Consider the following 22,946-nt stretch of genomic DNA (forward strand, 5'->3'; position numbering starts at 1 on the left):
AAATAAATAAATAAAATCTTTTTTTAAAAAATGCAGGTCCCTCAGCTGGTCTTAGTAGGTTTGGAAGCAATAGATTTGTGAGGGGCTAAGAATCTTTGTTTTAAAATTTTCCCCCAACAAAGATTTGGAGGGACAGGCACTTTCATCCATATGGTTGGTAGAATAAAATTAGTGCAGCCTCTTGGGGGAGCAATTTTGCAAAATTTCAAAAACGCAATCTCTTTGCCCTAGAAATACGACCTCTAAGAATTTTTCTTACCTAAGCTTGCTCACGCATCCAAAGAGATACATTCACCAATGCTTGTTGCAAAATTACTGGCAGCAAGAATTGATTACTAGATGGATGATGAGTAGGTAGACAGACAGACAGACAGACAGACACCACCCAGTGGAATAGCATGTGATTGTTACAGTTTTTAGGTAGTTTATATACCTTAATATGGAACAATTCTCAAGGTATATTGTTAACTGAAAAAAAATCAAATGCAATACAGTGTTTCTAGCCTGTGACTATTCATATAAGATATGCCTCTAAATGCATAGAATACACACAAGAAACTGGTGGATGTGGTTGGCCCTGGAGAGGTCCAATGGGAGTTGGGAATGAGATAAACTTAATTTTTCCTTTATATCAAGCATACATATTACTTTTTCACTTAATAATAAAACAGATGAAAGCATATAGGGGACTTTGAGGTGCAACCACATTTGAGAGCCACTGCTGTACTCCAACTCCTACATGAACTTAATAGGGAAAAAAACAATATTGCATTCAGAAACATATACCAACATACGTTAACATCATCCTCTGCTGGACCTTTACCAAGCTTTGTCAAACTTGAAACTAGAAACCTTGGATATGTTTTCATTTGTGGAGAATTACAACTCATTCATTTATCTATTCATTTATTTATACACTCAATCTTCAGCAAAACTTACTTACATGGTATTAGGTGCTACGAATACAGAGAGGAAAGATATGGTTCCCGCCCTCAAGTCTAATTGGAAAAAACAAGCAGACAACAATACAGTGGGAATCACTGTAGTAGACGTAGCACAGGCTATTCCTTTTCAGGGCAATCATATTATTCATCCCATGACCTCAGATGATGATCAGTTTCCCTTTCCATTTATGCTATATTATATTCTGCTAACAACCCTAATGTAGAACCACCTGTCACGAATTTCTGCAAACAGACCCCCACCACACCCAGTAAAAAGGCCTGAGCAAGTGTTTCTCAAAGAGAGATCCCCAGAACACTTGTATCAGAACAAAACAGAATGTTGTTAAAAAAAGATGCAGTTTCCTATATTCCTAGACCTCTTGAACCATAATCACCAGAGGCAGATGTCAGATTATTTAAAACATGTGAGAGTCACTGGTCTAGATTAGTCAAATTATTTTATATAACTTTTCATAGGGTCAAATTTGCTACAGACTTTTAAACAGGGGCCTCCAAAGGCTATCACTGGACTCTTCATATCTCCATGGAGATTGGTAAGCCTTGTATTACAGGAAGATGCCTTCAATTTCAAAATTAATGTAATTTGTGTGCTGAATATGTTTACTCAGGAAAGCTATTCCTGGATTCTGTCTCAGGTCTTTGCCTTTCTTAATATATCCTTCTCTTTAATATAGTAATAGGCTGCTGATGTGGCCCCCAGATATATTTTAATGTTCTTCCAAGAGTGAGTGAGGGAGCAGAGCCATAAATCATAATGGGCCTGACGCAAGCAGACCTTAAAATGTATCTTCAAGTGAGTTATAAAAAGCCAAAGTTATAAAGAAAGAGATAAAAGGAGAAAGGACCAAGGCATATTTCATGAGTCTTTATATAAATCATCCCCTAGCTCTCATTTATACACTGAAATGGTCTAAGATTCTTCACTCAGGAGAGTTCAAAGGCTGAAAGAAAAGTTAGTGCAAGTATCTTCTGGAACATGTTCTATTAGAAAACAGGAGCCATTGGCAATCCAGAATCTATGGCAGAATTATTACTACAAATACTTTATGTTAATCACCCTCATGGCTGATGGTCAGTCCACCAGATGGTCTAAACTATGCCAAAAATTGTATCCGTTTAGTCACTGTGTTTTACTTGATGGCATCCTCAAGAAGCTCAGGATCAAGTCCCACACCAGGCTTCCTGCATGAAGCCTGCTTCTCCTCTATCTGTGTCTCTGCCTCTCTCTCTCTGTGTGTCTCTCATGAATAAATAAATAAAATCTTGAAAAAATAAATATAAGGGTGGTCTGAGGATATGACCATCTTTTTTCTCCAAATTGTGAAAATATTTTATCATGGAGAATAAGTATTCATGGAAATACTGGTTCCAATGTCAATCTAATAGACTCTCTAAGAACATACATTCTTTTGCCTTGGTGAATCCGCCAGTAAACCCAATTTCTTTTCTTCCCTTTCTTTTACACTCAGGCTCCCTGAGGAGGGAGCAAGATCTCATCCTGTTCCTTTTACAAAGATCCTAGCACATGACAGCCTTTGTAAATAAAATCTTAAGCAAGAATTATAAAAACAAAAAAAATTTTTAAAGAATTATAAAAATAGAATTTAGGAAAAAAGAGAAATAATAAAGAGAAAAGCAATTATTGACTTGCAAGAGGAAAAAAGTAGAACAACTTCATATGTAAATATTGTTGGAAACATCCTAAATGAAACATTAATTTAAACATGCCAAAATCTGGAAAAAACACAAAATTCCTTCACCTGTTAAATGGATAAAATTATAGTAGTACGTTCAGACCATGGAATAGTAAGTACTCTGTCATAAAATAAACTGCTGAATATGCAACAATATGGATAGATCTCAAGTACACAATGCTAAGTGAAAAAAATAAGATTAAAAGGCTTCAATGTTGTAGGATTCCATTTATGTGACAGAGAGATCACTGGTTGCTAGTGACTGGAGGTGGAGTAAGGGTTGATAAAAAGTGGCATAGGAAATCTGGGGAATAATGGTATCTAGATTGTGGTGGTTACATGACCATATGCACTTGGCAAACTCAGAATTATACTATAAGAACGGTGAATTTTACTATATATAAATTATACTCCAATTAAAAGGAAGTCCCGGGCAGCCCGGGTGGCTCAGGGGTTTAGTGCCGCCTTCAGCCCAGGGTGTGATCCTGGGGACCTGGGATCAAGTCCCATGTCAGTCTCCCAACATGGAACCTGCTTCTCCCTCTGCCTCTCTCTCTCTCTCTCTCTCTGTCTCTCTCTCTCAAGAATAAATAAATAAAACCTTTAAAAATAAATAAATAAATAAATAAATAAATAAATAAATAAATAAATGTCCCAACAAATTTCTATGGTAATAAACCAAAGAAAAAAACAAAGTTCAAATACTAACTAGATTGATTCAAAACTCCCACACCCTGTAAATGCTTAGCAAAAGAGATGTACCCATTCCTAAAAAGGTCTCTATTGTCCTACATATCTGACTTTCAACCAAAGATTACAATACACACAAAGAAGTAAGAGTAAAACAGCATTATGTTAAAACAATATTTTTTAAAACAGGTATAAATACGATATCATTGCTGGAACTATTAGGTAATTTAATATAACTTTAACATAATGCCTTACTGGAAAAGGTGAATAACATGCATGCATTATAGAGAATTCTAGCACAGAAATGCAAACTATTAGAAAGAGTCGACTAGAAATGCTAGAAATTTCTTAAAGCAGTAAAACAGATTAAGAATACCTTTGATGAACTCACCAGTAGACTCATCATATTCAAGGAAAGAACTACCTGGCTGGTATATAGTTCAAGAGAAGTTATCAAAACTATGACATAAAGAGAAAGAGAAAGGGGAAACCCAGAAAAGAGTAACCAAAGACTTTGGGAAACTATGAAACAATCGAACTTAAGTGTGATTGGAATTTAAGAATGAAAAGAGAGAGAAAATTTGGCATAAGACATTTTGAAAGAGCACTTGGGTAGCTCAGTCAGTTAAGTAGCCAACTTTTGATTTTGGCTGGGGTCATGATCTCTGAGTCATGAAGTCAAACCCTATATTGGGCTCTGTGCTATGTGGAATCCTCTTGAGATTCTCAATCCCTCACCCTCTGACCCTCCCACTGATGCTCTCTCCCCCTCTCAAATAAATAAATCTTTTTTAAAAATAGCATTTGATACTTAAAATGCACTTCTAAATAATTTGTGAGATGAAGAGTAAATATTACTGGAAAATATAAAATATATATTAGTAAGTATAAAAAGTTGTTTGATGCAACTAAAGCAAAATTGAAATGAAATGTACCTAATTAAATTCATTAACTTTTAAAAAATCAAGAAATACAATAAAGAAACTAATGAGACATAAAAAAGTAAATCCTAAGAAGAAATTATTAAAGAAAGGAATATTATTATTTAAATATAAAATATGCAAAACTCCAGTAAGACTGATTATAAAATAAGACCAAAAACACATGCGTAGTATTAGCAATAAAAAGGGAGGATTTATTATTGAAAATCTAATAAAAACTTAGAAGTCATAAAACAATGTTATGAACTTTGTGACAATATATCTAAAGCTTAAAAGAAATAATTTTACAAAAGAAAAATGAGCATACCTGAATATATTAATGCCATTTAAAAAATAAGTTGGTAATCAAAATCTGTTGCCTTGATTAATGGCAAGCTGATATAGTTATAAAGGCTAGCTTTACCAAATCTTTAAGGAAACAACTACCTCTATCCTATATAGTTTGTTTTGAAAAAGACCAGGGAGAGGGACAGAGAGAGAGAGGCAGAAGCAGACTCCCTGCTGAGTAGGGAGCTCAATGAAGGGCTTGATCCCAGGACTCTGGGATCACAACCTGAGCCAAAGGCAGAGGCTTAACTGACTGAGGGATCCAAGCACCCTCTTCCTTTACTTTCTAAAGATGATGATTCAAAAACACACAGCAGATGTCATACTTAAGAGGGAGATACCAAAAGCACCCTCTGATGTCAAGATACCTGTTAGCACTGCTCGTATCCATCAACTGAATGAGAGATCCTAATCAATGCAACACAATGAGAAAAGAACACAAATACCAAGGTAGGAAAGGAGGAAATAAGACTATCATTAATTTTTTTCAGTGTGTCTGCCACATACAAGAGCTAGGCAAATCTACCAAGAAGCTATCAAAATGAATGGAGGGTTGGGCCAACATGTTAGAGCCCAAAAAATCATGTATAAGGGAAAAAAGGAAGAATAGGAAGAAAAGAAAAGAAAAGAGGAGAACCACAAGAGAGAAAAGAGAGGAAGAGGAGAAAGAGGAGAAAGTAAGGGCCCCACTCACAACAGCACCAGGAGCAATGAAGCATCAACAATAAACCTCACAAAATACATATGAGATCAATTTTTTTAAAGTAGGCTCCATGCCCAGCATGTAGCCCAATGTGGGACTTGAATTCATGACCCTGAGATGGAGACCTGAGCTGAAATCAAGTGTCGGACCTTTAACCAACTGAGTCACCCAGGTGGCCCCATATGGAAACTTACAGAGAACGTTATAAACCATTATCAAAGAATGACTAAGTAAACAGAGAAAAATACCACATGGAATGATTGGGAGATCCTGTATTCTAAAGATGTCCCCCAATGAATCCAGACATTCTATGTCATTCCAATCAAAATCCCAACGAGCTGTTTTCAATGGAATTTTAGAACTTGATCCTAAAATTTGTCTGGAAAAGCACAGGGGCTAAACCACCCAAGAAAAATGTAAATAATGAAGTGAAAGAACCTAATCCTCCTGGAAACACAACAAAACAATAAAGTTACAGCAATGAAGTCAGTATGGTAAAGAGAGAGACATGATTACTGCTTCTCTCTGTTTGGTTCCATGTCCGTTAGAACCATGGAACCAAACAGAGTGCACAGAAACACAGTAATACAGACAAGAAATCTTGACTTACCATAAAAGCATCACTACTTGTCAATAGAGAAAAGATGGGCAATTTTACAAACACGAAAACAATTGGCTATTCACATGGGGGAAAAATCAAATTATTCCTGTCTCTTAGAGACCACACCCAGGTAAGTTAAGGCCTTGAATGTGAAAGAAGCTTTAAAGAAGAGAAACAAATGGAAAATGACTTTATGACTTCAAACATGAAGGATTTCTTCAAGAACCTTAAAAGGAAATGTGACAAACTTGGCATTAAAATATGAAGTATCTGGGATCCCTGGGTGGCGCAGTGGTTTGGCGCCTGCCTTTGGCCCAGGGCGCGATCCTGGAGACCCGGGATCGAGTCCCGCGTCGGACTCCCGGTGCATGGAGCTTGCTTCTCCCTCTGCCTGTGTCTCTGCCTCTCTCTATCTCTCTGTGACTATCATAAATAAATAAAAATTTTTAAAATATGAAGTATCTGCCCTTTCTTGGGGACTCCTGAAGCGAAATAAAAAAGCAAGCTACAAACTGTCAGAGCCATGAGGAGCCTGAGGGGGCATGACTACTAACATGGATGTGGTGGCCTGGAAGTGATCTTGGAAGAGAGAAAGAATAGGAGGTAAAAGGAAATCTGAGTGGGGCACCTAAGTGACTCAGGTGATTAAGTGTCTGCCTTCGGCTCAGCCCATGCTGGGCTCCCTGCTTAGCAGAGAGTCTGCTTTTCCCTCTGCTTTTCCCTCTGCCTCTACCCTTCCCTGCCCCTGCTCATGCTCTCTCTCTCTGTCAAACACATAAACAAAATCTTTTAAAAAAAGGAAATCCAAGTGGAGTACAGACTTTACTGAGATGTCCTGATATTGGTTTATTAATTGTAACCAACATGCAATAGTAATATAAGCTGTTATAACAAAAGAAACAAGGTGCAAGATATTCAGAAACTCTCTACACTACCTTTGCAATTTTTCTGTGAAACTAGAACTGTTCTAAAATTACAATCTTATTTAAAAAAAACACAGAAAAATGTCAAACATATAATTGACACTTGATTTTACACATAAGTTTAAAAAACTCATGTACTATGGACTGGATGTTTGCGTCTCCCTCAAAGATCCATATGATGAAACCTAATCCTCAATATGATAGTCTTAAGAGGTAGGGCCTTGGGGAGGAGTTAGGTCATGAGGGTGGTGAATGGGATTAATGCCTCTATAAAAAGGGCCCCAGAGAGCCCCCTCCTGCATTTCTTCACGTGAACACGCAGCAAACAGATGTCCATCTATGAACCAGGAAGAGGGTCCTTACCAGATACAGTATCTACCTGTGCCTTAATCTCAGACTTCCAGCCTCCAGAACTGGGAGAAATAAATTTCTGTTGTTTATAAGCCACCCAGTCTGTGGTATTTTGTTATAGCAGCCAGAAGAGACTAAGGCATTATGCAAATTAATATGAAAATGAATATCCAATAAATAAGATAAACAAAGTCCATGAACAGGTATAGAAGAAGAAACCCAAAGAGCCAAGAAACACAGGAAAAGATAATCTCACCAGGATGGGAAAAATATAAGTTAAAAGACAAAGGAATACCATGTCACACTCCTCAATCTCACAAACCAAGAATGGGCCCAGTAGTAGAGAGAGGCGTGCTCAGTCTGCTAAGTGGGAAGTATAGTTAGTACAAGGCTCGTGGAGACTAATGTGGCAGAGAAGCTGAAGATGTTCACATCCTTCTGTCTGGCAATTCCACCTCTTAGTATCAGGCTAGAAAATTTCCCCCATCAGAACACTCATTGCAGTATTATATGTAACACCCAAGAATTGCAAGTGACTTATATGTCTATCCAAAGAAGAACAGACAAACACACGATGGAATACTCACGTAATGACATTTCAATGAATGAAAGTGAATTATGTAGCTACGTTAACCAACAGTCTTCCAAACCCTGATTTTACACCAAAAAAGTTGCGAAATTTATAGTATAATTATACATTTGCATATATAAGATGGTATAATATTTAACTAACCTTTAAATCATGCAAAAGAACATTGTACAATGTTTATAGATATAGAAATACATGGGAAAAGTATAAAAACACGAATGTAAAACACCCAATTTATTAACAATGGTGATCATCACCACTTTGGGAGGGAAAGGAATTGCATTGAGGGTCACAGAGTGAGAAATGTCTAATCTATTATGAAATCTGAAGTAAGTCTAGCACAGCTTATGATTTTATAAAGCTAGATGCTCTGAATCAGGTTGTTTGCATTATTCTCTATTCTCCACCTCCTTGATGTACTCCACAATGGAATATAAAAGAGAAGAAAGGAGACAAAACAGTGATTATTTGCAGAAGATGGGATCATACAACAATCACAAAGGGAAACTCTTAGGACTAATTAAAAAGCTTAGGTACCAAGTAAATACCTCCAAATCAATAGGATTTCTATTTATTTGCAATAACCTCTGTCAATATTTGATGGAGAGGAAGCAACCCAATTTTCAGTGGTGAAGGAGGTTATAAAATATCCCGGAAGAGTCTCCACAAAGAACTCTGCAGGACCTGTATTAAATGGAGAGATTTAATCAACTCTGAAGCAGGAGGTATGTTATCTATCGATATTACGGCTTTCAGATGAGGAATCGGAGGCTGACACAGGTCAGATAGCTCAGCTAGTCTCCAACCCATGAAGCCTAAAACCCAGTCCCTCAAGCTACTTCCTCAGACTGGGAAGCCAGAAGGTGCTTTTACACATTTCCCACTCTGGGCAGCTTCATGGAAATTCACGGCCTTGAAACAGACCCAGGGCAGCTGAAGAAAATTCTTCTTTCTGCCTCACTCAAAGGAGATTTGCAGTGTGAGTAATGCCTCAGTGTGATGAATGAAACCAGACTTCTTCTCTTTTCTGCCAAGCCACCCTCATTTCAGAGTACCATCCCCTGACCTTCTATAAGAACTCATGAGAGCTTTTCTCCAATTTCCCTCCCCTTGGCTGACTTGTATCATACTCTTCCCCCATCTTCACCCTCTCAGAAAGGAGCCCTGCCCAGCAGGAGTCTTCCCAAGCAGAGAGGGTAATTAATTAATTAGTTTACACATGCTCTCATATCCTGCTTTCAATTAACAGCACAAGAAGCCTAGCCTGATGTTTTGGCTTGGGGTTTAGAATATCAGTTTTTTTCTCTTGCTTTTCTTGCATTTTCCAAAAACATACAAGTTCTAGAGCAAAAGCAGTATGAGAGTTCAGAGCCACCTGGTCCCATTAGATGCCCAGGAAGCCTGCAGGACGGTGCTTGGGGAACAAGCGCAAACTAATCTGTATATTTTCATTTCTTCTTGGGGCCAAAGGGATTGTCTTAGAGCAGGATGAAGTTTGGATTTTTTTTTTAATATTTTATTTATTTAATCAATAGGAAGAGGGAGAAGCAGGCTCCCTGCAGGGAGCCAGATGCGGAACTCGATTCCAGGACCCCAGGATCACGACTTGAGTCAAAGGCAGATGCTCAACCACTGAGCCACCCAGGCGCCCCTAAGTTCAGATTTCAAGAAGTTTTCCTTTATTGACAAAGCCTGTGGGTAAAGTTTGAAGCCCTACTTACACAAAAGTCATCTTCCCCCGTGTGCAATAGTCAATGAGGTAAACAATTTCTATTTAAATTTTAAATTAGTCAGTGTGGATAAAGTCAGAGGAGGAATACAGGGCATGTATGGAGACATGCGCCACCCAAGCTCAAGAACAGCAGTTAACTCTCCAAAGAGGGTCAGGGTTTTCAAAAATATGGTGCTTTCTAGCCCATGATCAGCAGGTGGCAGCATAACTCAAGAAAAGAAACCAAGTTCCTTCATTTCTTAGGTAAGTTTCAAGGTTCCTAATCCTACAAAGAGGAAAACACCCTTTTTATTCAATTTGCTGAGGGTAAAAATGATGGGTTTCACATGATAGTGATTGTACTTTTAGGATCCACTGGTTAAGAAATGTAAATGAGGGTGCCTGGAAGTTTGGTTTGGTTAGGCGTCCAGCTCTTGATTTCAGCTCAGGTCATGACCTCGGGATTGTGAGATCCGGCTCCCAGTTAGGCTAGGTGCTGGGTGTGAAGCCTGCTTAGGATTCTCTCTCTGCCCCTCTTGTGCTCTCTTTCTCTCCCTCTCTCTCTCAAAAAAAAAAAAAAGCAACATATAAATGACAAGTTAAAATTAACTCACTGCAACTTCTGAAGGAATTTATATTGTAAAAACTACACAGAAACATTCACATGCTCTTGAAACATGGAAACATAGCAACATATCTGTGCATGCAGAATATCCTCACCCACTCTCAGACAATCCTTGGCATGCCTCTGCATTCCCAGACCCTTGGTAATAACTGTATGGTCCCCGAGGGGGTTCTGGGTCCACACAAGACCTCCACTTTCAAGAACCCTTGCTTCTTCCCACTCCCACTCAGAAGCTTAATGAAAGCTTCCAGAGGCTGAGAAAGGTTAGAAGAACAGAGTGAGAAATGCCTGGGTGGCTCAGCAAGTGAGCGCCTGCCTTCAGCTCAGGGCATGATCCCGGGGTCCAGGGATCAAGTCCTGCATCAGGCTTCCTGCATGGAGCCTGCTTCTCCCTCTGCTTGTGTCTCTGCTTCTCTCTCCCTCATGAATAAATACACAAAATCGTTTTTTAAAAAAACAGAGTGGATCAGAAGTTCCCATTTTTTATGTAGCTAAGTCTAAAAACTACAAAACCAACCTGCTGCAAACTATGAAGGAGCTGGCATAGGGATGAACTTTTTAATGCAGAAGATACTATGTAACACAGGGCCTCTGTGGGAACAGAAAGTTTCCTGGTGAAACTATATCTAGTTTTTATGGCAGCCACATTTATGATCATGAGCTTCATTATCAATGTCATACTATCATTATTATTACTAATACCACAAGAGAGTACCAGTGAACATTGGAAACTTCATGCATGAGGTCTCTTACTGAATTTGTCTCTGGAGAGAATGGTGTCATGTCATGGGTGACATCTGGCCATACATAACATCCCTTCATTTTCAACATTTCCAAAGCATTCTTATAAAGCAAGGGTAACGTTTTTTCCTTGGCAATGCTACCACAAGATCTCTGATTTATACCAAAGATCCCTGAGAGTGAGAAATCCCAGGGTAACCACTGCCCACCCCTACTAGCTCAAGATGCCATCCCTGGACTGAATGAAATGCAGACAAAGGGGCTGTGTGCATGCATGGGCATGTGAATGTGTAGATGTTTGTGATTGGGCTTCTTCATTAAAAAGAAAAAAAAATCATCTGAAAGTCTAAATTCCTTGTCTATTCATGTTTGGTCCTAACATTCCTCCCCAGAGGTCTCACATTTGCAGAAATGATATTCCCCCCTTTCCTCTCTCTCATCCTGAATAACAGTGAATGTCTGCTCAGGTGTGGCCTGTAAGAGCGACATGGACTAGCAGCCAGCAGAAGACATCCTCCAGACTGAGGATCCTCTCCTGATGTGGCTGATAGTCACGGGCCAGGCCACTTCACTTAGACACAGAGGTGGGCATAGGGGTCATGGGAGACCATGCACTGCAGGGGAGAATTCTTGGTGTTAATTCTTGTACGGAGGTGGTAAATGTGGGGCAGTTTATATCATTGATGCTGAACTACCTGGGCCGTGGTATTTCCAATGCTGTCCTGCATCCTGACTTGATGAGCTTGCTAAGTACAATTCAAGAAGGGGAACAGGAGTAGATGTTCAGCTTGGTGAATAATGTGGCCTGGGGTCAACTTTATTTTTTTTAATAATAAATTTATTTTTTATTGGTGTTCAACTTGCCAACATACAGAATAACACCCAGTGCTCATCCCGTCAAGTGCCCCCCTCAGTGCCTATCACCCATTCACCCCCACCCCCCGCCCTCCTCCGCTTCCACCACCCCTAGTTAATTTCCCAGAGTTAGGAGTCTTTATGTTCTGTCTCCCTTTCTGATATTTCCCACACATTTCTTCTTGGGGTCAACTTTAATGTGTTGTCCTGACCCATGTGGGGGCTTTCAGAGGGCAGCTTCAAGGAGGCATTCTCAAAGCCCAGCGATGGGACTGCCCACCTAGTTGGTCCCAGGAATAGGAAGAGAAGTGTAAGTGATTGAGGAGGCAGCCCCACAAAGATGTGGGTGGGTCTCTTCCAATACACCACTGATTTTGCCCCCAAGGGACAACAATGGCAATTGTTGTTGATGGCAATGGGCCATGCTGACCAACCCTTGGAGGTAATATTGGGTGAAATAACATAAGACAATACCACATTAGCCTCTAGATTTGCTTCTAGAGAAGCTTCAAAAATCAAAGAAAAAGCTAAAAAACAAGCAGTAGATTGGTATAGGGAGCTCAACTCTCTGGGCCCTCTTTCTAGGCAGACACTGATAAGAAGCCACAGCCCTGTGCATATCTCCATTAAAGGTATGATGTCTCAGGAAACATGGTCTGATTGCCTCTCCCCAGTCAAATGTCTCTATCCTTGGATGAATTAGCTCTAGCCTGGTGATGAGGGATAAGTGGAGCCTCAGTAGGCCTCGTTGTGTTTCTGAGATTCTACAACAGTCTTGGGGCTCATTCACCTGCCATACTGAATTCTCTTTCCAATGGCCCCTCTCCCAAGAAACTGTCCCCAGAGACTGCTCTCCTGATCTGGGGAAAGCCTATGGTCTCTCACTTACTTGTCATTCACAAGTTTCCCACGTTGGTGAATCTGATTCTCCATCGTAAAGTTGATGGTGGCACCATACACGTGCTCACCATAAAACACCTTCATTTTGGACTTGTATTCTTCATCTTGAAAATACCGGATCATATCAGGGAACCAAACTGTCAGTCCGTAGTAGCTGTAATAAAGAAGACAGAATATTCAAGCAGCAACATGATTTATTCTTTCATGATCACAGTCTATATCCCTAATCTGATGTAAATCCAGCTCATTTTAAATGTATGACTATGGTTCATTATTAGAAATTAAGACATTAGGGCTATACTATCACTCATTATATGAACAGATCTAAGGGAAAAAATCATGACTATCCCCATAGATGCTGAAAAGGCATTTGATTTTTTTTAAAAAAATTTGTTCCTGATTTAAAAAATATAGATTTGGAATTGGTGGGCACTCCTTAGCATGTAAGAAAATACATATCTCAAAGGTAGAATCATACTTCAAGTGGAAATAGTAAAGACAGTCCCACTAACGTCAGGGATAAGACCCAGACACAGGTGATGGGAAACCAAGCAATTTCACAGATGGAAGTTTAAAATCTTGTTGACAGTTCCTTGTTGATAATAGTAATTAATTGAGTACTTCCTAATTGCCAGAAACTATAGCAAGCATGTTCTTTATACAATAAATAGCCTCATAATGCTGTAAGTGACTTAAGTGGCATAAAGAAGGTCATGATATTTGGAAGTGCATGAAATGAGAGGGGTGAGAACCTGCCAGTTAAGAGAGGAGCCAGCTAATCACCATTCCTATTATATTCAATTTTCCGTATTGTGGGGCACAGTACTGCAGAGTCTCACTGTTGTATCCCATAGCCACAACACAACCGAAGGCTGCCTACATAGCCCTCTTCCCCACTCACTTCTGGAGAACAGAAACTAGATTTTGTTTGGGTACCAACCCTCAGGAAAGCTAATGGTATTTTTAGCTCAGACGCAAATCCTGATTAGTTTGAAATCACTGGGAAATTATAACCCCTTCACCAGTGATTAGTTTGGCACTAGGTGTGTGACACACATCTGGGTAATAGAAAAACTGCTGATGTGGGGGCATGGGGTGGCGGTGCTCCTGAGAAAGCTTTCCTTGCTATTACTAAGAGAAGCTCAGAGAGGCAGCCTCTTCCTCCTTGGGACATTTTCCCACATTGACAGGGTGCCAAGAAGAGTACAGGCATCTGTCAAACACCAGGAGATCTAGCCTGGGGCTGAAACCCCACATGGAGCCTGCCTCTCTATGGAATTCTTGTTACAAAGGACAAGACATGTGGGTTGCCTGTTACTTGCAGCCCAAAGCATCCAAACTCTATGAGTTAGAACTAATTGTAATCTCTGCTTTACAGATGAGGCGCTGGAGGCATAGGGAAATTAATGGAGTTAAGTGAGATAGAATTTACCTTAGAGCCATGGTGAACCAGATCACAGCCAGAATCAGTGTGTTCATCCTGTAGGGCCCCATCACACAGTACAGAGCATTATCCCAGACCTGCAACCCACAGAAGGGTTATTAAAGCAAGAGACTTGAGACTTGAAAGCTCATTTCTAGGATTTTCTGATAAATTTCCTAGGACCCCCATGAGAGAATGGACAATCGTGATCTCCCAGAGGCAGCAATTCTGTTCAAATAACAAAGCTTCTTCTTTTCTTACTGCCTGGCCTTGACCTCCAACATAACAGTCCCGGGGGATCTTCCCTGGGAACACAATAATCCATCATTAAAAGCACTGGGTTGAGATTTCGAGACACTGGATAAACTTGAGTAGTGAGCTCTGCTTCTTGCCTCTGGAAATAGGTGATATTCCTAACATTTAATAACCATTAAACCATTCATTGGCTGCCTCAGTGCCCAACAGCTGAGTTGCCTAAAGGAGTCACTTCTAGGGAAATGACCTTGCCCTTCACAGACACCTTCTCAGAAACCACCAACACACCTCAAAGGGCCATCTATTTCACTCATTCCTTTCTTCCTATGGATTATGTAGAGAGAGGGATGTTTAAGAGTAGACATTTCACCTGCATTCAAAATTTCTGCCTTGGGAAGGAAGAGCAAAGAAAAGAAATGAAGGTTTAGAGAGTTTGTGGCTCAAGTCACACAGTGAATAAGAAGCAGGCACAAGCTGTGTCCCAAGCATCCCCATCCAAGGCACTTCCTCCTATCACACTGCCTTGGGTTGATGGGGGTGTTCAGGGTCTTTATCCTTCATCCACCAAAGTTACAGATTTCTAGACATCCTCTCTCTCATCTCTCACATGTACCCAATCATACCTGCTTGAAAGTGGTCTTGAACCTGACCAGACAGCGCTGGTACCAAGTTCCTGTTGAACTTTGGATCTCAATGAATTCATCCATTTGCTTGGGAGTTTTGATGTGGGAAACCTGCAAAACAAAGATAGTCTAGGGAATCTTAACCCCACTCTGTGTCAGACTTTTCAATGTTTAGTTTAATGTAACTGAGTTTCTATTACTTATCAAGGGCTACAGGAACCTTGAATGACCCTCTAGGTCAGTGATTCTTAACCAAAGATGTATATGGCCTCTCTTTGGGATCTTGCTCAGAGAGATAAGTCCCACTGCAGACAAGATGAACCCACCTTTTCACCAGATCATGCTTTTGAGAAATTTATATTCATCAGTCATAATATGCTGAATTCCCATGTATATGTGATTTGCCCACAGTAAAGTTCACTCCACCTTAAAATTCACCAAGGCTATCCATAATTGGTATTAACAATTAACATCACAGAAACAATGTAAACAATAGTGTGTATGTTAGACAAGGAGGTTGCTGTTTAAGATTTTTTTTTAAGATTTGTATATTTGAGGGGGAGGTAAAGAGAGAGAGAGAGCTTGCAAGCAGTGGGAGGGGCTCAAGGAGAGGACAGATAGAGAATCCTCAAGCAGACTCCCTGCTTAGCACAGAGCTGGACACAGGCCTCAATCCCAGGACCTTGAGATCATGACCCAAGCTGAAATCAAGAGTTGGCTGATTCACCAACTAAGCCACCCATATGCCCTACTACGTAAGCTATTTTTAAAACACAGCAGAATAAGAGATATCATGTCCTCCTGGCTGTCTCTGGCTTTCCTAGTGGAAATCAAAGAAATGGGGAGTGAGGATAAGGTTATATGTCTCAGTGCTCCGCCGAAAGGACCCTGGAAAGTGTTGACTTGTCTAATGTCAGCAGGTAGCCCCAATGAGCAATTCTGACTCACGAAGACAGTGATTGTCAAGTTAAACAATGTTTAAAGCAACCAGTGTATTCTGTAACTAACCATCATCTTAAGGAGATCCCCAACCACAGGTACACTTTTTTAGCCAAGTTGGGAAGATACATGCTTGCAGACATTCAGAGAAAAATAGAGGAGCACACTCAAAAAATTCAGAGTTTCCATCACCCCGTCCAACAAACTTTTGTCTAGGGAAAATTGTTTTAGTCGTAGGAATGTCTCTATTGCCTTCTTCAGCCATATGAGATTGTGAGGAGATGGGAAGAGATACGGAAATAAGGCTGGTAATCCACAGGAAAAGAAAGAGCTCCTGGGTGTGGACAACAGACTCATTAACTCTGAGCACTAGGACCAGAATGGCACAGCTATGCTTTTCTAACCTAGAAACAGTAGTTATTAAACTTTGGGGAGGGCTTCATGCCCCTTTGAGAATCTGGTGAAAGCATCAGTGTTCTTCCTAAAATTGGAGGTACATGAGCATGCTGAGAGCCTCCTGGGCATGTCATCCCATCTGCAGCTGTGCGCCCTTTGCAAATCTCTTTGCCTAGCTTTGACAAGGACACAGGAGAATGAATGCACAGACCCTGCAACAGAACTCTCGGCTGGAGCTGGGCTTCATGTTATCAGATACCCCCAGGGAGACCATGAACTCTCCAAAGCAGCCAAAAGAAGCCAGAGGACAAGGCTGAAACCAAATCAGGAAGCATGTCAAATATCATACTCCAAAGCATTAAGATATCCACTCAAATGCAATTTTTTTCCTTTCATAGTTCCTAGGGAAAATAACATTCTATTCCCTAGGTATTTGGGAGTGAGTGTATTTGACAACATCAAGCAAAATTGCTCTAGTTTACAATTAACTAGGATACTTGTCCTTGATTGGGTCTAAATCAGAATATGGCCTGTGTTCACCCCAGCCCTGCAGAACATTCTATTGGGGACACTTGCCAGGTAGCAGTTTAGAAGCTCTTGAGGGAGCCAGCAAATGGGATGGCTGAAATCTGGGGCTTTGTAGGGGATGAAGAAGTTTCCCTAACCTCTTCCAGCATCCTAGGCTGGGTCTGAAAATTAAACTGACAAAGGAGAAAAGCCTGAATAACAGGAGAAAAGCCTACACATTTTATTGAATTTTAACATGGACAAGGGAGCCTTCTGAAGAGAATGAAGGCTTGATGAAGTGACCAGGGCAGAAAGCTTTTGTCTCTTTTAGACCATGAAACAATAAATTTGTGAAGAATCGACAAGACAAAGGGGTGTGAGCTAAGAGTAGCAAATGGTGAAGAAGTAACTGGGGAGAAAGAAAGTTTGTCCCTCTACCAGGAAGAAGACTTTCTTATCACCAGAGATGGGTGGAGAGATCAAGAAGGCTGCATAAACAGTCACTTCACACAGGAGATCTATGACCTGTTCCAGAAGAAGGGTGACTGTGGAGAGGTCAGAGTAACCTTCCGGCTTCTATCACTGTTTCGAACTCCTTCAGCTTATGATATTCACTATGCCAAGGTGCCACATTTTGGGGTAGGTGTCCTGAACCCCAGCTGCTCAAAGATGAAGGTGAGGACCCTATCATCTGTTGCTTTCCGCCAGGCTCCCGAGTACATACATTCAAGGATGCATTCATTATTTACTGTGGGGAGCATTCGGGAGCAAAGCAGTTAACCCCATGTAGCAGGAGTTCACTCCCCGACAGCCTCTGCTCTCTGGCCAGTCAACACTTTATGGTTGTTTCTTTCTTTTCTTTCCCTTTTTCCCATCCACTCATCTATTTCTACCTAATTAATGTGATTACCAATGCTGAAGCCACAACCTTTCTGAATTTCTTTCTTGTTAGATGATTCTGATCCTGATTTTTATTCTTTCTGATTCTCTTTCCTATTAGATGAAAACTACTAAAAGCAGAGGTGATGCCTGAGAACGTATGGCTGGCATGCAGGTTGGGGTAAGAGAAACTGCCCACCTACAGTTCACATTCCTGCTGCAGGAGCCCTGCCTGAACTCTTCTTCCTCGGGATGCATATCCATCCCAGAGGTGAGGGGCTCTAGTGCTGAAGTGAAAGGCTGAGCTTTTGCCTTTGCAAACTGGAGGCTTTACTGATTTCCAAACTAAGTAAGACCTCATTCTTCAAAATCAGGCTGCTTAACAATAAACCTGTTGTGAGGAGAGAATGTGGGATCACTTTTCTAAAAAGGACTCCCAGTCTGGCAAGCCCACGCATTTGGTTTAGAAGTGGGTCTTCCAGAAGCAACAGACGGGGAAGCCACTGGGGGTGAGATGCTGCATGGCCACGTGGGTAAGACGAAGGCCAGGAAGAGTTTACAGTCACTTTGGGCAGGTGGGGACAGACATACAAATGAGATGGAGAGCAATCATCCATCAGGACTCCTCCCAGGAGAGCTCTGGGTTTGCTTGGAATAGATACGCTAATAGTCTACTTGAGGGGCTCGGGAATGCCAGGGAGGAGCAGCAGCCTGCCCTGTGCCAGCTAAGGAAAATTCACTATTCCACAGGGAGGGCAGGGGAAAGAGGGAAAACTAGAAAGGAGGAGGAAAGGAGGGGGAATGGGACAGGGAGGAAGCTCCTCAAATTGTCACAAAGATTATTAAACTCACAAATGCTTGGTATAAGTGAGATATGTCTGTGTGTTTGTGTCTTCATGTCTATGTGCATGCATGTGTCTGTATTCATGTGTCTGTGTGTATGTGTGATGTGTGTGTCTGGATGTGCCTGTGTTTATGCGTCTGTATCTGTGTGTGTGTGCATGTTTCAGTATATATATGTGTCTGTGTGTCTATATGCATGATGTTTGTGTCTGTGTGTGTGTGTGCGTGTGTATCTGTATGTGTGGGTCTGTATACATGTGTCTGTGTGCCTATATGCATGATGTGTGTGAGTTTGGATCTGTGTGTCTGGATGTGTTCATGTGTCTTTGTGTCTGTATGTGTCTACGTGTCAACATGTGTGTTCCGTACCAGATTGATGTGGCCCACAATCCAATGCAGCTGATGTGGATTCAGAACCTTGAGGCAGAGACAGAAGACCATGAAGATGTCTCTTGGGAACAAGCAGGAGTTTGAAGGGCAATCTATGGAATGGGTAGGGGCGGGGATGGGACCGAGCCAAGCACACCCAAGCCCTGGTGTGGGGGGAGCCCGCGAACATCTGGTGCCCACACCTGCCGTCCAGCTGCAGCATTACAATCCACCAAGGACAGCAGTGGAGATAGGGAGCTTGGAAGAACCATCTACGCCCTTAACATCTTTGATCTGTTAGTTGTGCTTCTTAATAAATGTCAAAAGAAAGCACCGGTCCCATATTTTAGATATTTTTAGGAGCACTGGAATTGAGAGAAATAGGCAGTAAAATTTATTGCTTGAGTTAATTTAAGAAAAAATATGTCATAACGGTTTTGAATAATAGTTGACATCTATGTAGCCCCTACTCCAAGGCAGGCAGTGGTTCAGGTACTTTATTCAATCCTTACCATGACCATATTTACAGCTATTATTATCCTTCTGTTCCCAATAAGGAAACTGAGGCAGAGGGAGTAACTTGCCTAAGGCCACATAGCTAGAAAGTATCAAAACTGGGATTTGGACCAGACTGTCTGGCTCCAGGCTGTGGATTCTTAGCTGCCACATAATCCTGCCTGAGCATCAGGGCTTCCAAGCAACGGTTAACAAGGACAAGTGTCTTGTCCAAGATCAACAGCTGAGGCCAAAGAAGCAAAACAAGTGAATTGGAGTGGGAAGGGGTTAACACAAGAGGGCTTCCTAGTGGAAATGGATTTGAAGTCAGCCTGAAAGGAAGTTATGCAAAACAAGGACCCAAAGCAGGAATTCCTCCTTGGCCCCAGGGTTTGTGGAGGGAGGCAGGGCAGAGCACAGATCTTGGTAACTAACAGGACATCTTTATAGAAATTGTCACTCACTGGTTTTTCACTTTTTAAACTAGCAAGAAACGAAATTCAGGCTAAGAGCCAATGCTGGTAAGGGTGGAGAGAAATGGTTATCCTGCTGCTTATGGCACTGTAGACTGGCAAAACCCTATTGAAATGCAATCTGGCAATATAACTCATGAGCTATAAAAATACTAGTGCTTTCTAAGCCAGTCATTTTATTTCTAGGAGTCTATCTTGGAAAACAAACCTAGAACATCAAGGGGAAGGAACTATGTGTGTTGCATGAAGGTTCACTGAAACAGTATTAATAGGAACTAGGTAATAAAACAGGGTAAATAAATTTCTAGTATTCAGGACATGTTTAGGAAGACTGTGTTAATGTTCCCAACTTTAATGTTTATTAAAATGATAATTATGAATGTCATGAGACAACATACAGAATGCTTATGAGTACTCTTTAAAAACATGTAGATGCAGGGGCGCCTGGGTGACTTGGTTGGTTAATCATCTGACTCTTGATTTCAGCTCAGGTCCTGATCTCAGGGTCTTGGGATCAAGCCCCGTGTGCTGAGCACAGAACCTGCTTAAGATTCTCTTTCTCTCCCTCTCCCTCTGCCCCTCCCACCCTGCTCCCACATACTCTCTCTCTCTCTGAAAAACAAACAAATATGTAGCTGTAAACATATATACATATGCTTATCCCCATATGAATACAGCTAATTTTTTCTTTCAGTGATTTTTTGAACAATTAGCAGTTATAAGAAGGATATCTATCAAAATGAACAAATAATTATGACACCATAATAGGAATGTCAGGGGTTTTATTCTCCCTTTGATACATTTCTTTGTCAGATTAATATAACATCATACTAATATAATAAAATTAATATTTTTAGCAAGCCAAAAAAGTAAAGAGGGGAGGCCCCCTCTTGCTGGCATAGGTGCCACACACTCACCGTGAACACCTTCTCCGGGGCCCCTTTAGCCCTCATGTTGGTGTCATGGACTTGCTTGAGAATCATCCAGGCTTCATCGTGTTTGCCCATCTGGTTAAAGCAAAGAAAGACGGATAAGAAATCCTTTGCTGATGGGGGGTGGAAACCCTGCACATCCAACCCGGAGTGTGAGGTGATTAGACATGAATACACTGCCAACTAGGGCTTGTGAAAGACCAGGACGAGTCTCTGTCCCCAGCCGATCTTGGAAGGATACTAAGGTGGTGCCTCCACGGTGTAAACATGAGGCAGTTATTACATTATTACAGTGCTATTTCCACTACATAGTACAACCCTACTAGTCCGAAGGTTGAATGACTGCTGGGTGGAAGCCATATTCTTCCCCAAAAGAGAAAGCAGAGAAACAACATGTAATGGATTGAATTGTGTCCCCACCCCCAGCCCCTGGTACCTTGGAATATGGCCCTATTTGGAAATAGGGTTACTGTAAATATAATTAAAATGAGATCATATGGGAGTAGGGGTGGGCCCCTAATCTAGTTCGACTGGTGTCCTTATAAGAAGCCAGGAGAACGCCAGAGATGGCCCAGGCAGGAAGCATAGTGGTGCAGCCAAGAGCCAAGTAATTGCCAGCAAAGCACTGGAAGCTGGAAGAGGCAAAGGAGGACTCCCCCTACAGACTTCAGAGGGAACATGGCCCTGCTGATGCCTTAGTTTCCAGCCTCCGGAATTGTGACACAATTTCTGTTATCTGAAGCTACTCAGTTTGCAACTTAGTCCTTTGTCACAGCAGCCTTAGGAAACTAGTATACCACAAAGGGTAACTTTTGGTATATCCCTGGTTAAAAAAGCCTTCCTGCAGTGCCTGCCCCTGATCAATGGGACAAAAGGGAATTTGACAAGGATGGTCACTCTGTAGAAAGATCTAGAAGGAGACACAAAAGAGTCCTATTGCTCCCCTGCCAGCCCCCTCTGTCTGATCACTGCAGCCACAAGCAGCCCCCCCCCCCAGGTTGGAAAGACTCTTCTCAAGATACCAGGAGTGGCTTTCCCATGGGGAAGGGTCCTGGCTGGTCAAGAGTCCTGAAGGGCTTGGAGGCAACGCAAGTTTTCCCCACAGATCTTATTGCAGCAAGTTGAAAAAAAAATCTCACAGCTTTGAAGAGTTCCTAGAGAGGGTGGGTGCTGGAAGCAGCATCAGAGGGCCCCCCTCTGTCTCTGACAGTCTGTGAATCCAGGGTAGGCAGCCATCACAGCCGGCAATGAAACCAGATGTAATGATGGGCCAGGTGGGTTGACATGGGGGGAGTTTGCAACATGCCAGTGGGAGAGGAGGTGGGGCCAAAGGGCTATTGCTCTCTCATGGGGGGTGGTGTGGGGTCAGGGGCCTGACTCACCTCTAGCAGGAACCTTGGACTCTCTGGCATGAATCTCAGGGCCACCATGGACACAGTACAGGGCAGAGCGCAGATGATGACAAACACCCTCCAGCTGTGGAAGTGGTAATTGGTGCCCATGCTGAAGCCCCAGCCTGTGAAGACAGGGGATTTCTGACATTATCTTAGAGTAACCTTAAAGCCTGGTTCTCCAATGAGGGCATGAGAGCATCACCTGGGGAGCAAGTTAAAATGCAAACCCTTAAAAAATAAAAAATTAATAAATAAATAAAATGCAAACCCTTGACTGCCCCGAAGCTTCTGATGCAGAAGTCTGGATAGGCACTGGCAATGTGCATCTCAAGAACCTCCCCCCAGGGTTGGCCAGATCTGACATTCACAGGGCTTTGGGCAAGAGTACACATGGAGGCAGCATCCCATATTTCTCTATATTCATTAAACTTTAAGTTAACAAACTGTTAAATGACAGATGTTCTATCCCCTTGCCTTGACAAATAAGGAGCCAGAAGGCTAGGCCGTGACCCACCCTTGCAAGACCCCTTTCATTTTTTTCTCCTAGCCCCTCCCACGGAGTGAAGGGGCCTCATGTTGACACATGTGAACACATCACACGCCACCTCGGTGACAATGGGTATCCTTGTCATGATTCCTTGAGTTTAGTGGGATCTTCTCAGTTCTGAGTACCCAGAGCATGATCTGAATGGAAAAGAGGATGATCATGCATCAGGGGAAAGAAAGCCAGATCAGGGCCTTATGACCAGGATCCCTCTTACCCAGGTCAAACGGCAGTACCAGCCCCAGCTGATTCTAATGC

The 22,946-nt window shown here is 41.7% G+C and overlaps 1 protein-coding gene across 2 annotated transcripts in view; it reads right to left on the bottom strand.

Moving 5' to 3' along the window:
- Nucleotides 1-22,946, bottom strand: part of SV2B (synaptic vesicle glycoprotein 2B) — a 174,248-nt gene that overhangs the window by 13,626 nt on the left and 137,676 nt on the right. For both annotated transcript variants that reach the window (XM_041753804.1, XM_041753803.1), the window contains exons 5-9: nt 22,133-22,266; nt 20,736-20,825; nt 14,918-15,028; nt 14,049-14,137; nt 12,606-12,770 (exon numbers count right to left, since the gene is read on the bottom strand). In XM_041753804.1, the coding sequence (XP_041609738.1) occupies nt 12,606-12,770; nt 14,049-14,137; nt 14,918-15,028; nt 20,736-20,825; nt 22,133-22,266 (589 nt within the window). The remainder of the gene's footprint in view (nt 1-12,605; nt 12,771-14,048; nt 14,138-14,917; nt 15,029-20,735; nt 20,826-22,132; nt 22,267-22,946) is intronic.

The sequence above is a fragment of the Vulpes lagopus genome, chromosome 4 (genome assembly GCF_018345385.1).
Source record: "Vulpes lagopus strain Blue_001 chromosome 4, ASM1834538v1, whole genome shotgun sequence".
Lineage (NCBI taxonomy): Eukaryota > Metazoa > Chordata > Mammalia > Carnivora > Canidae > Vulpes > Vulpes lagopus.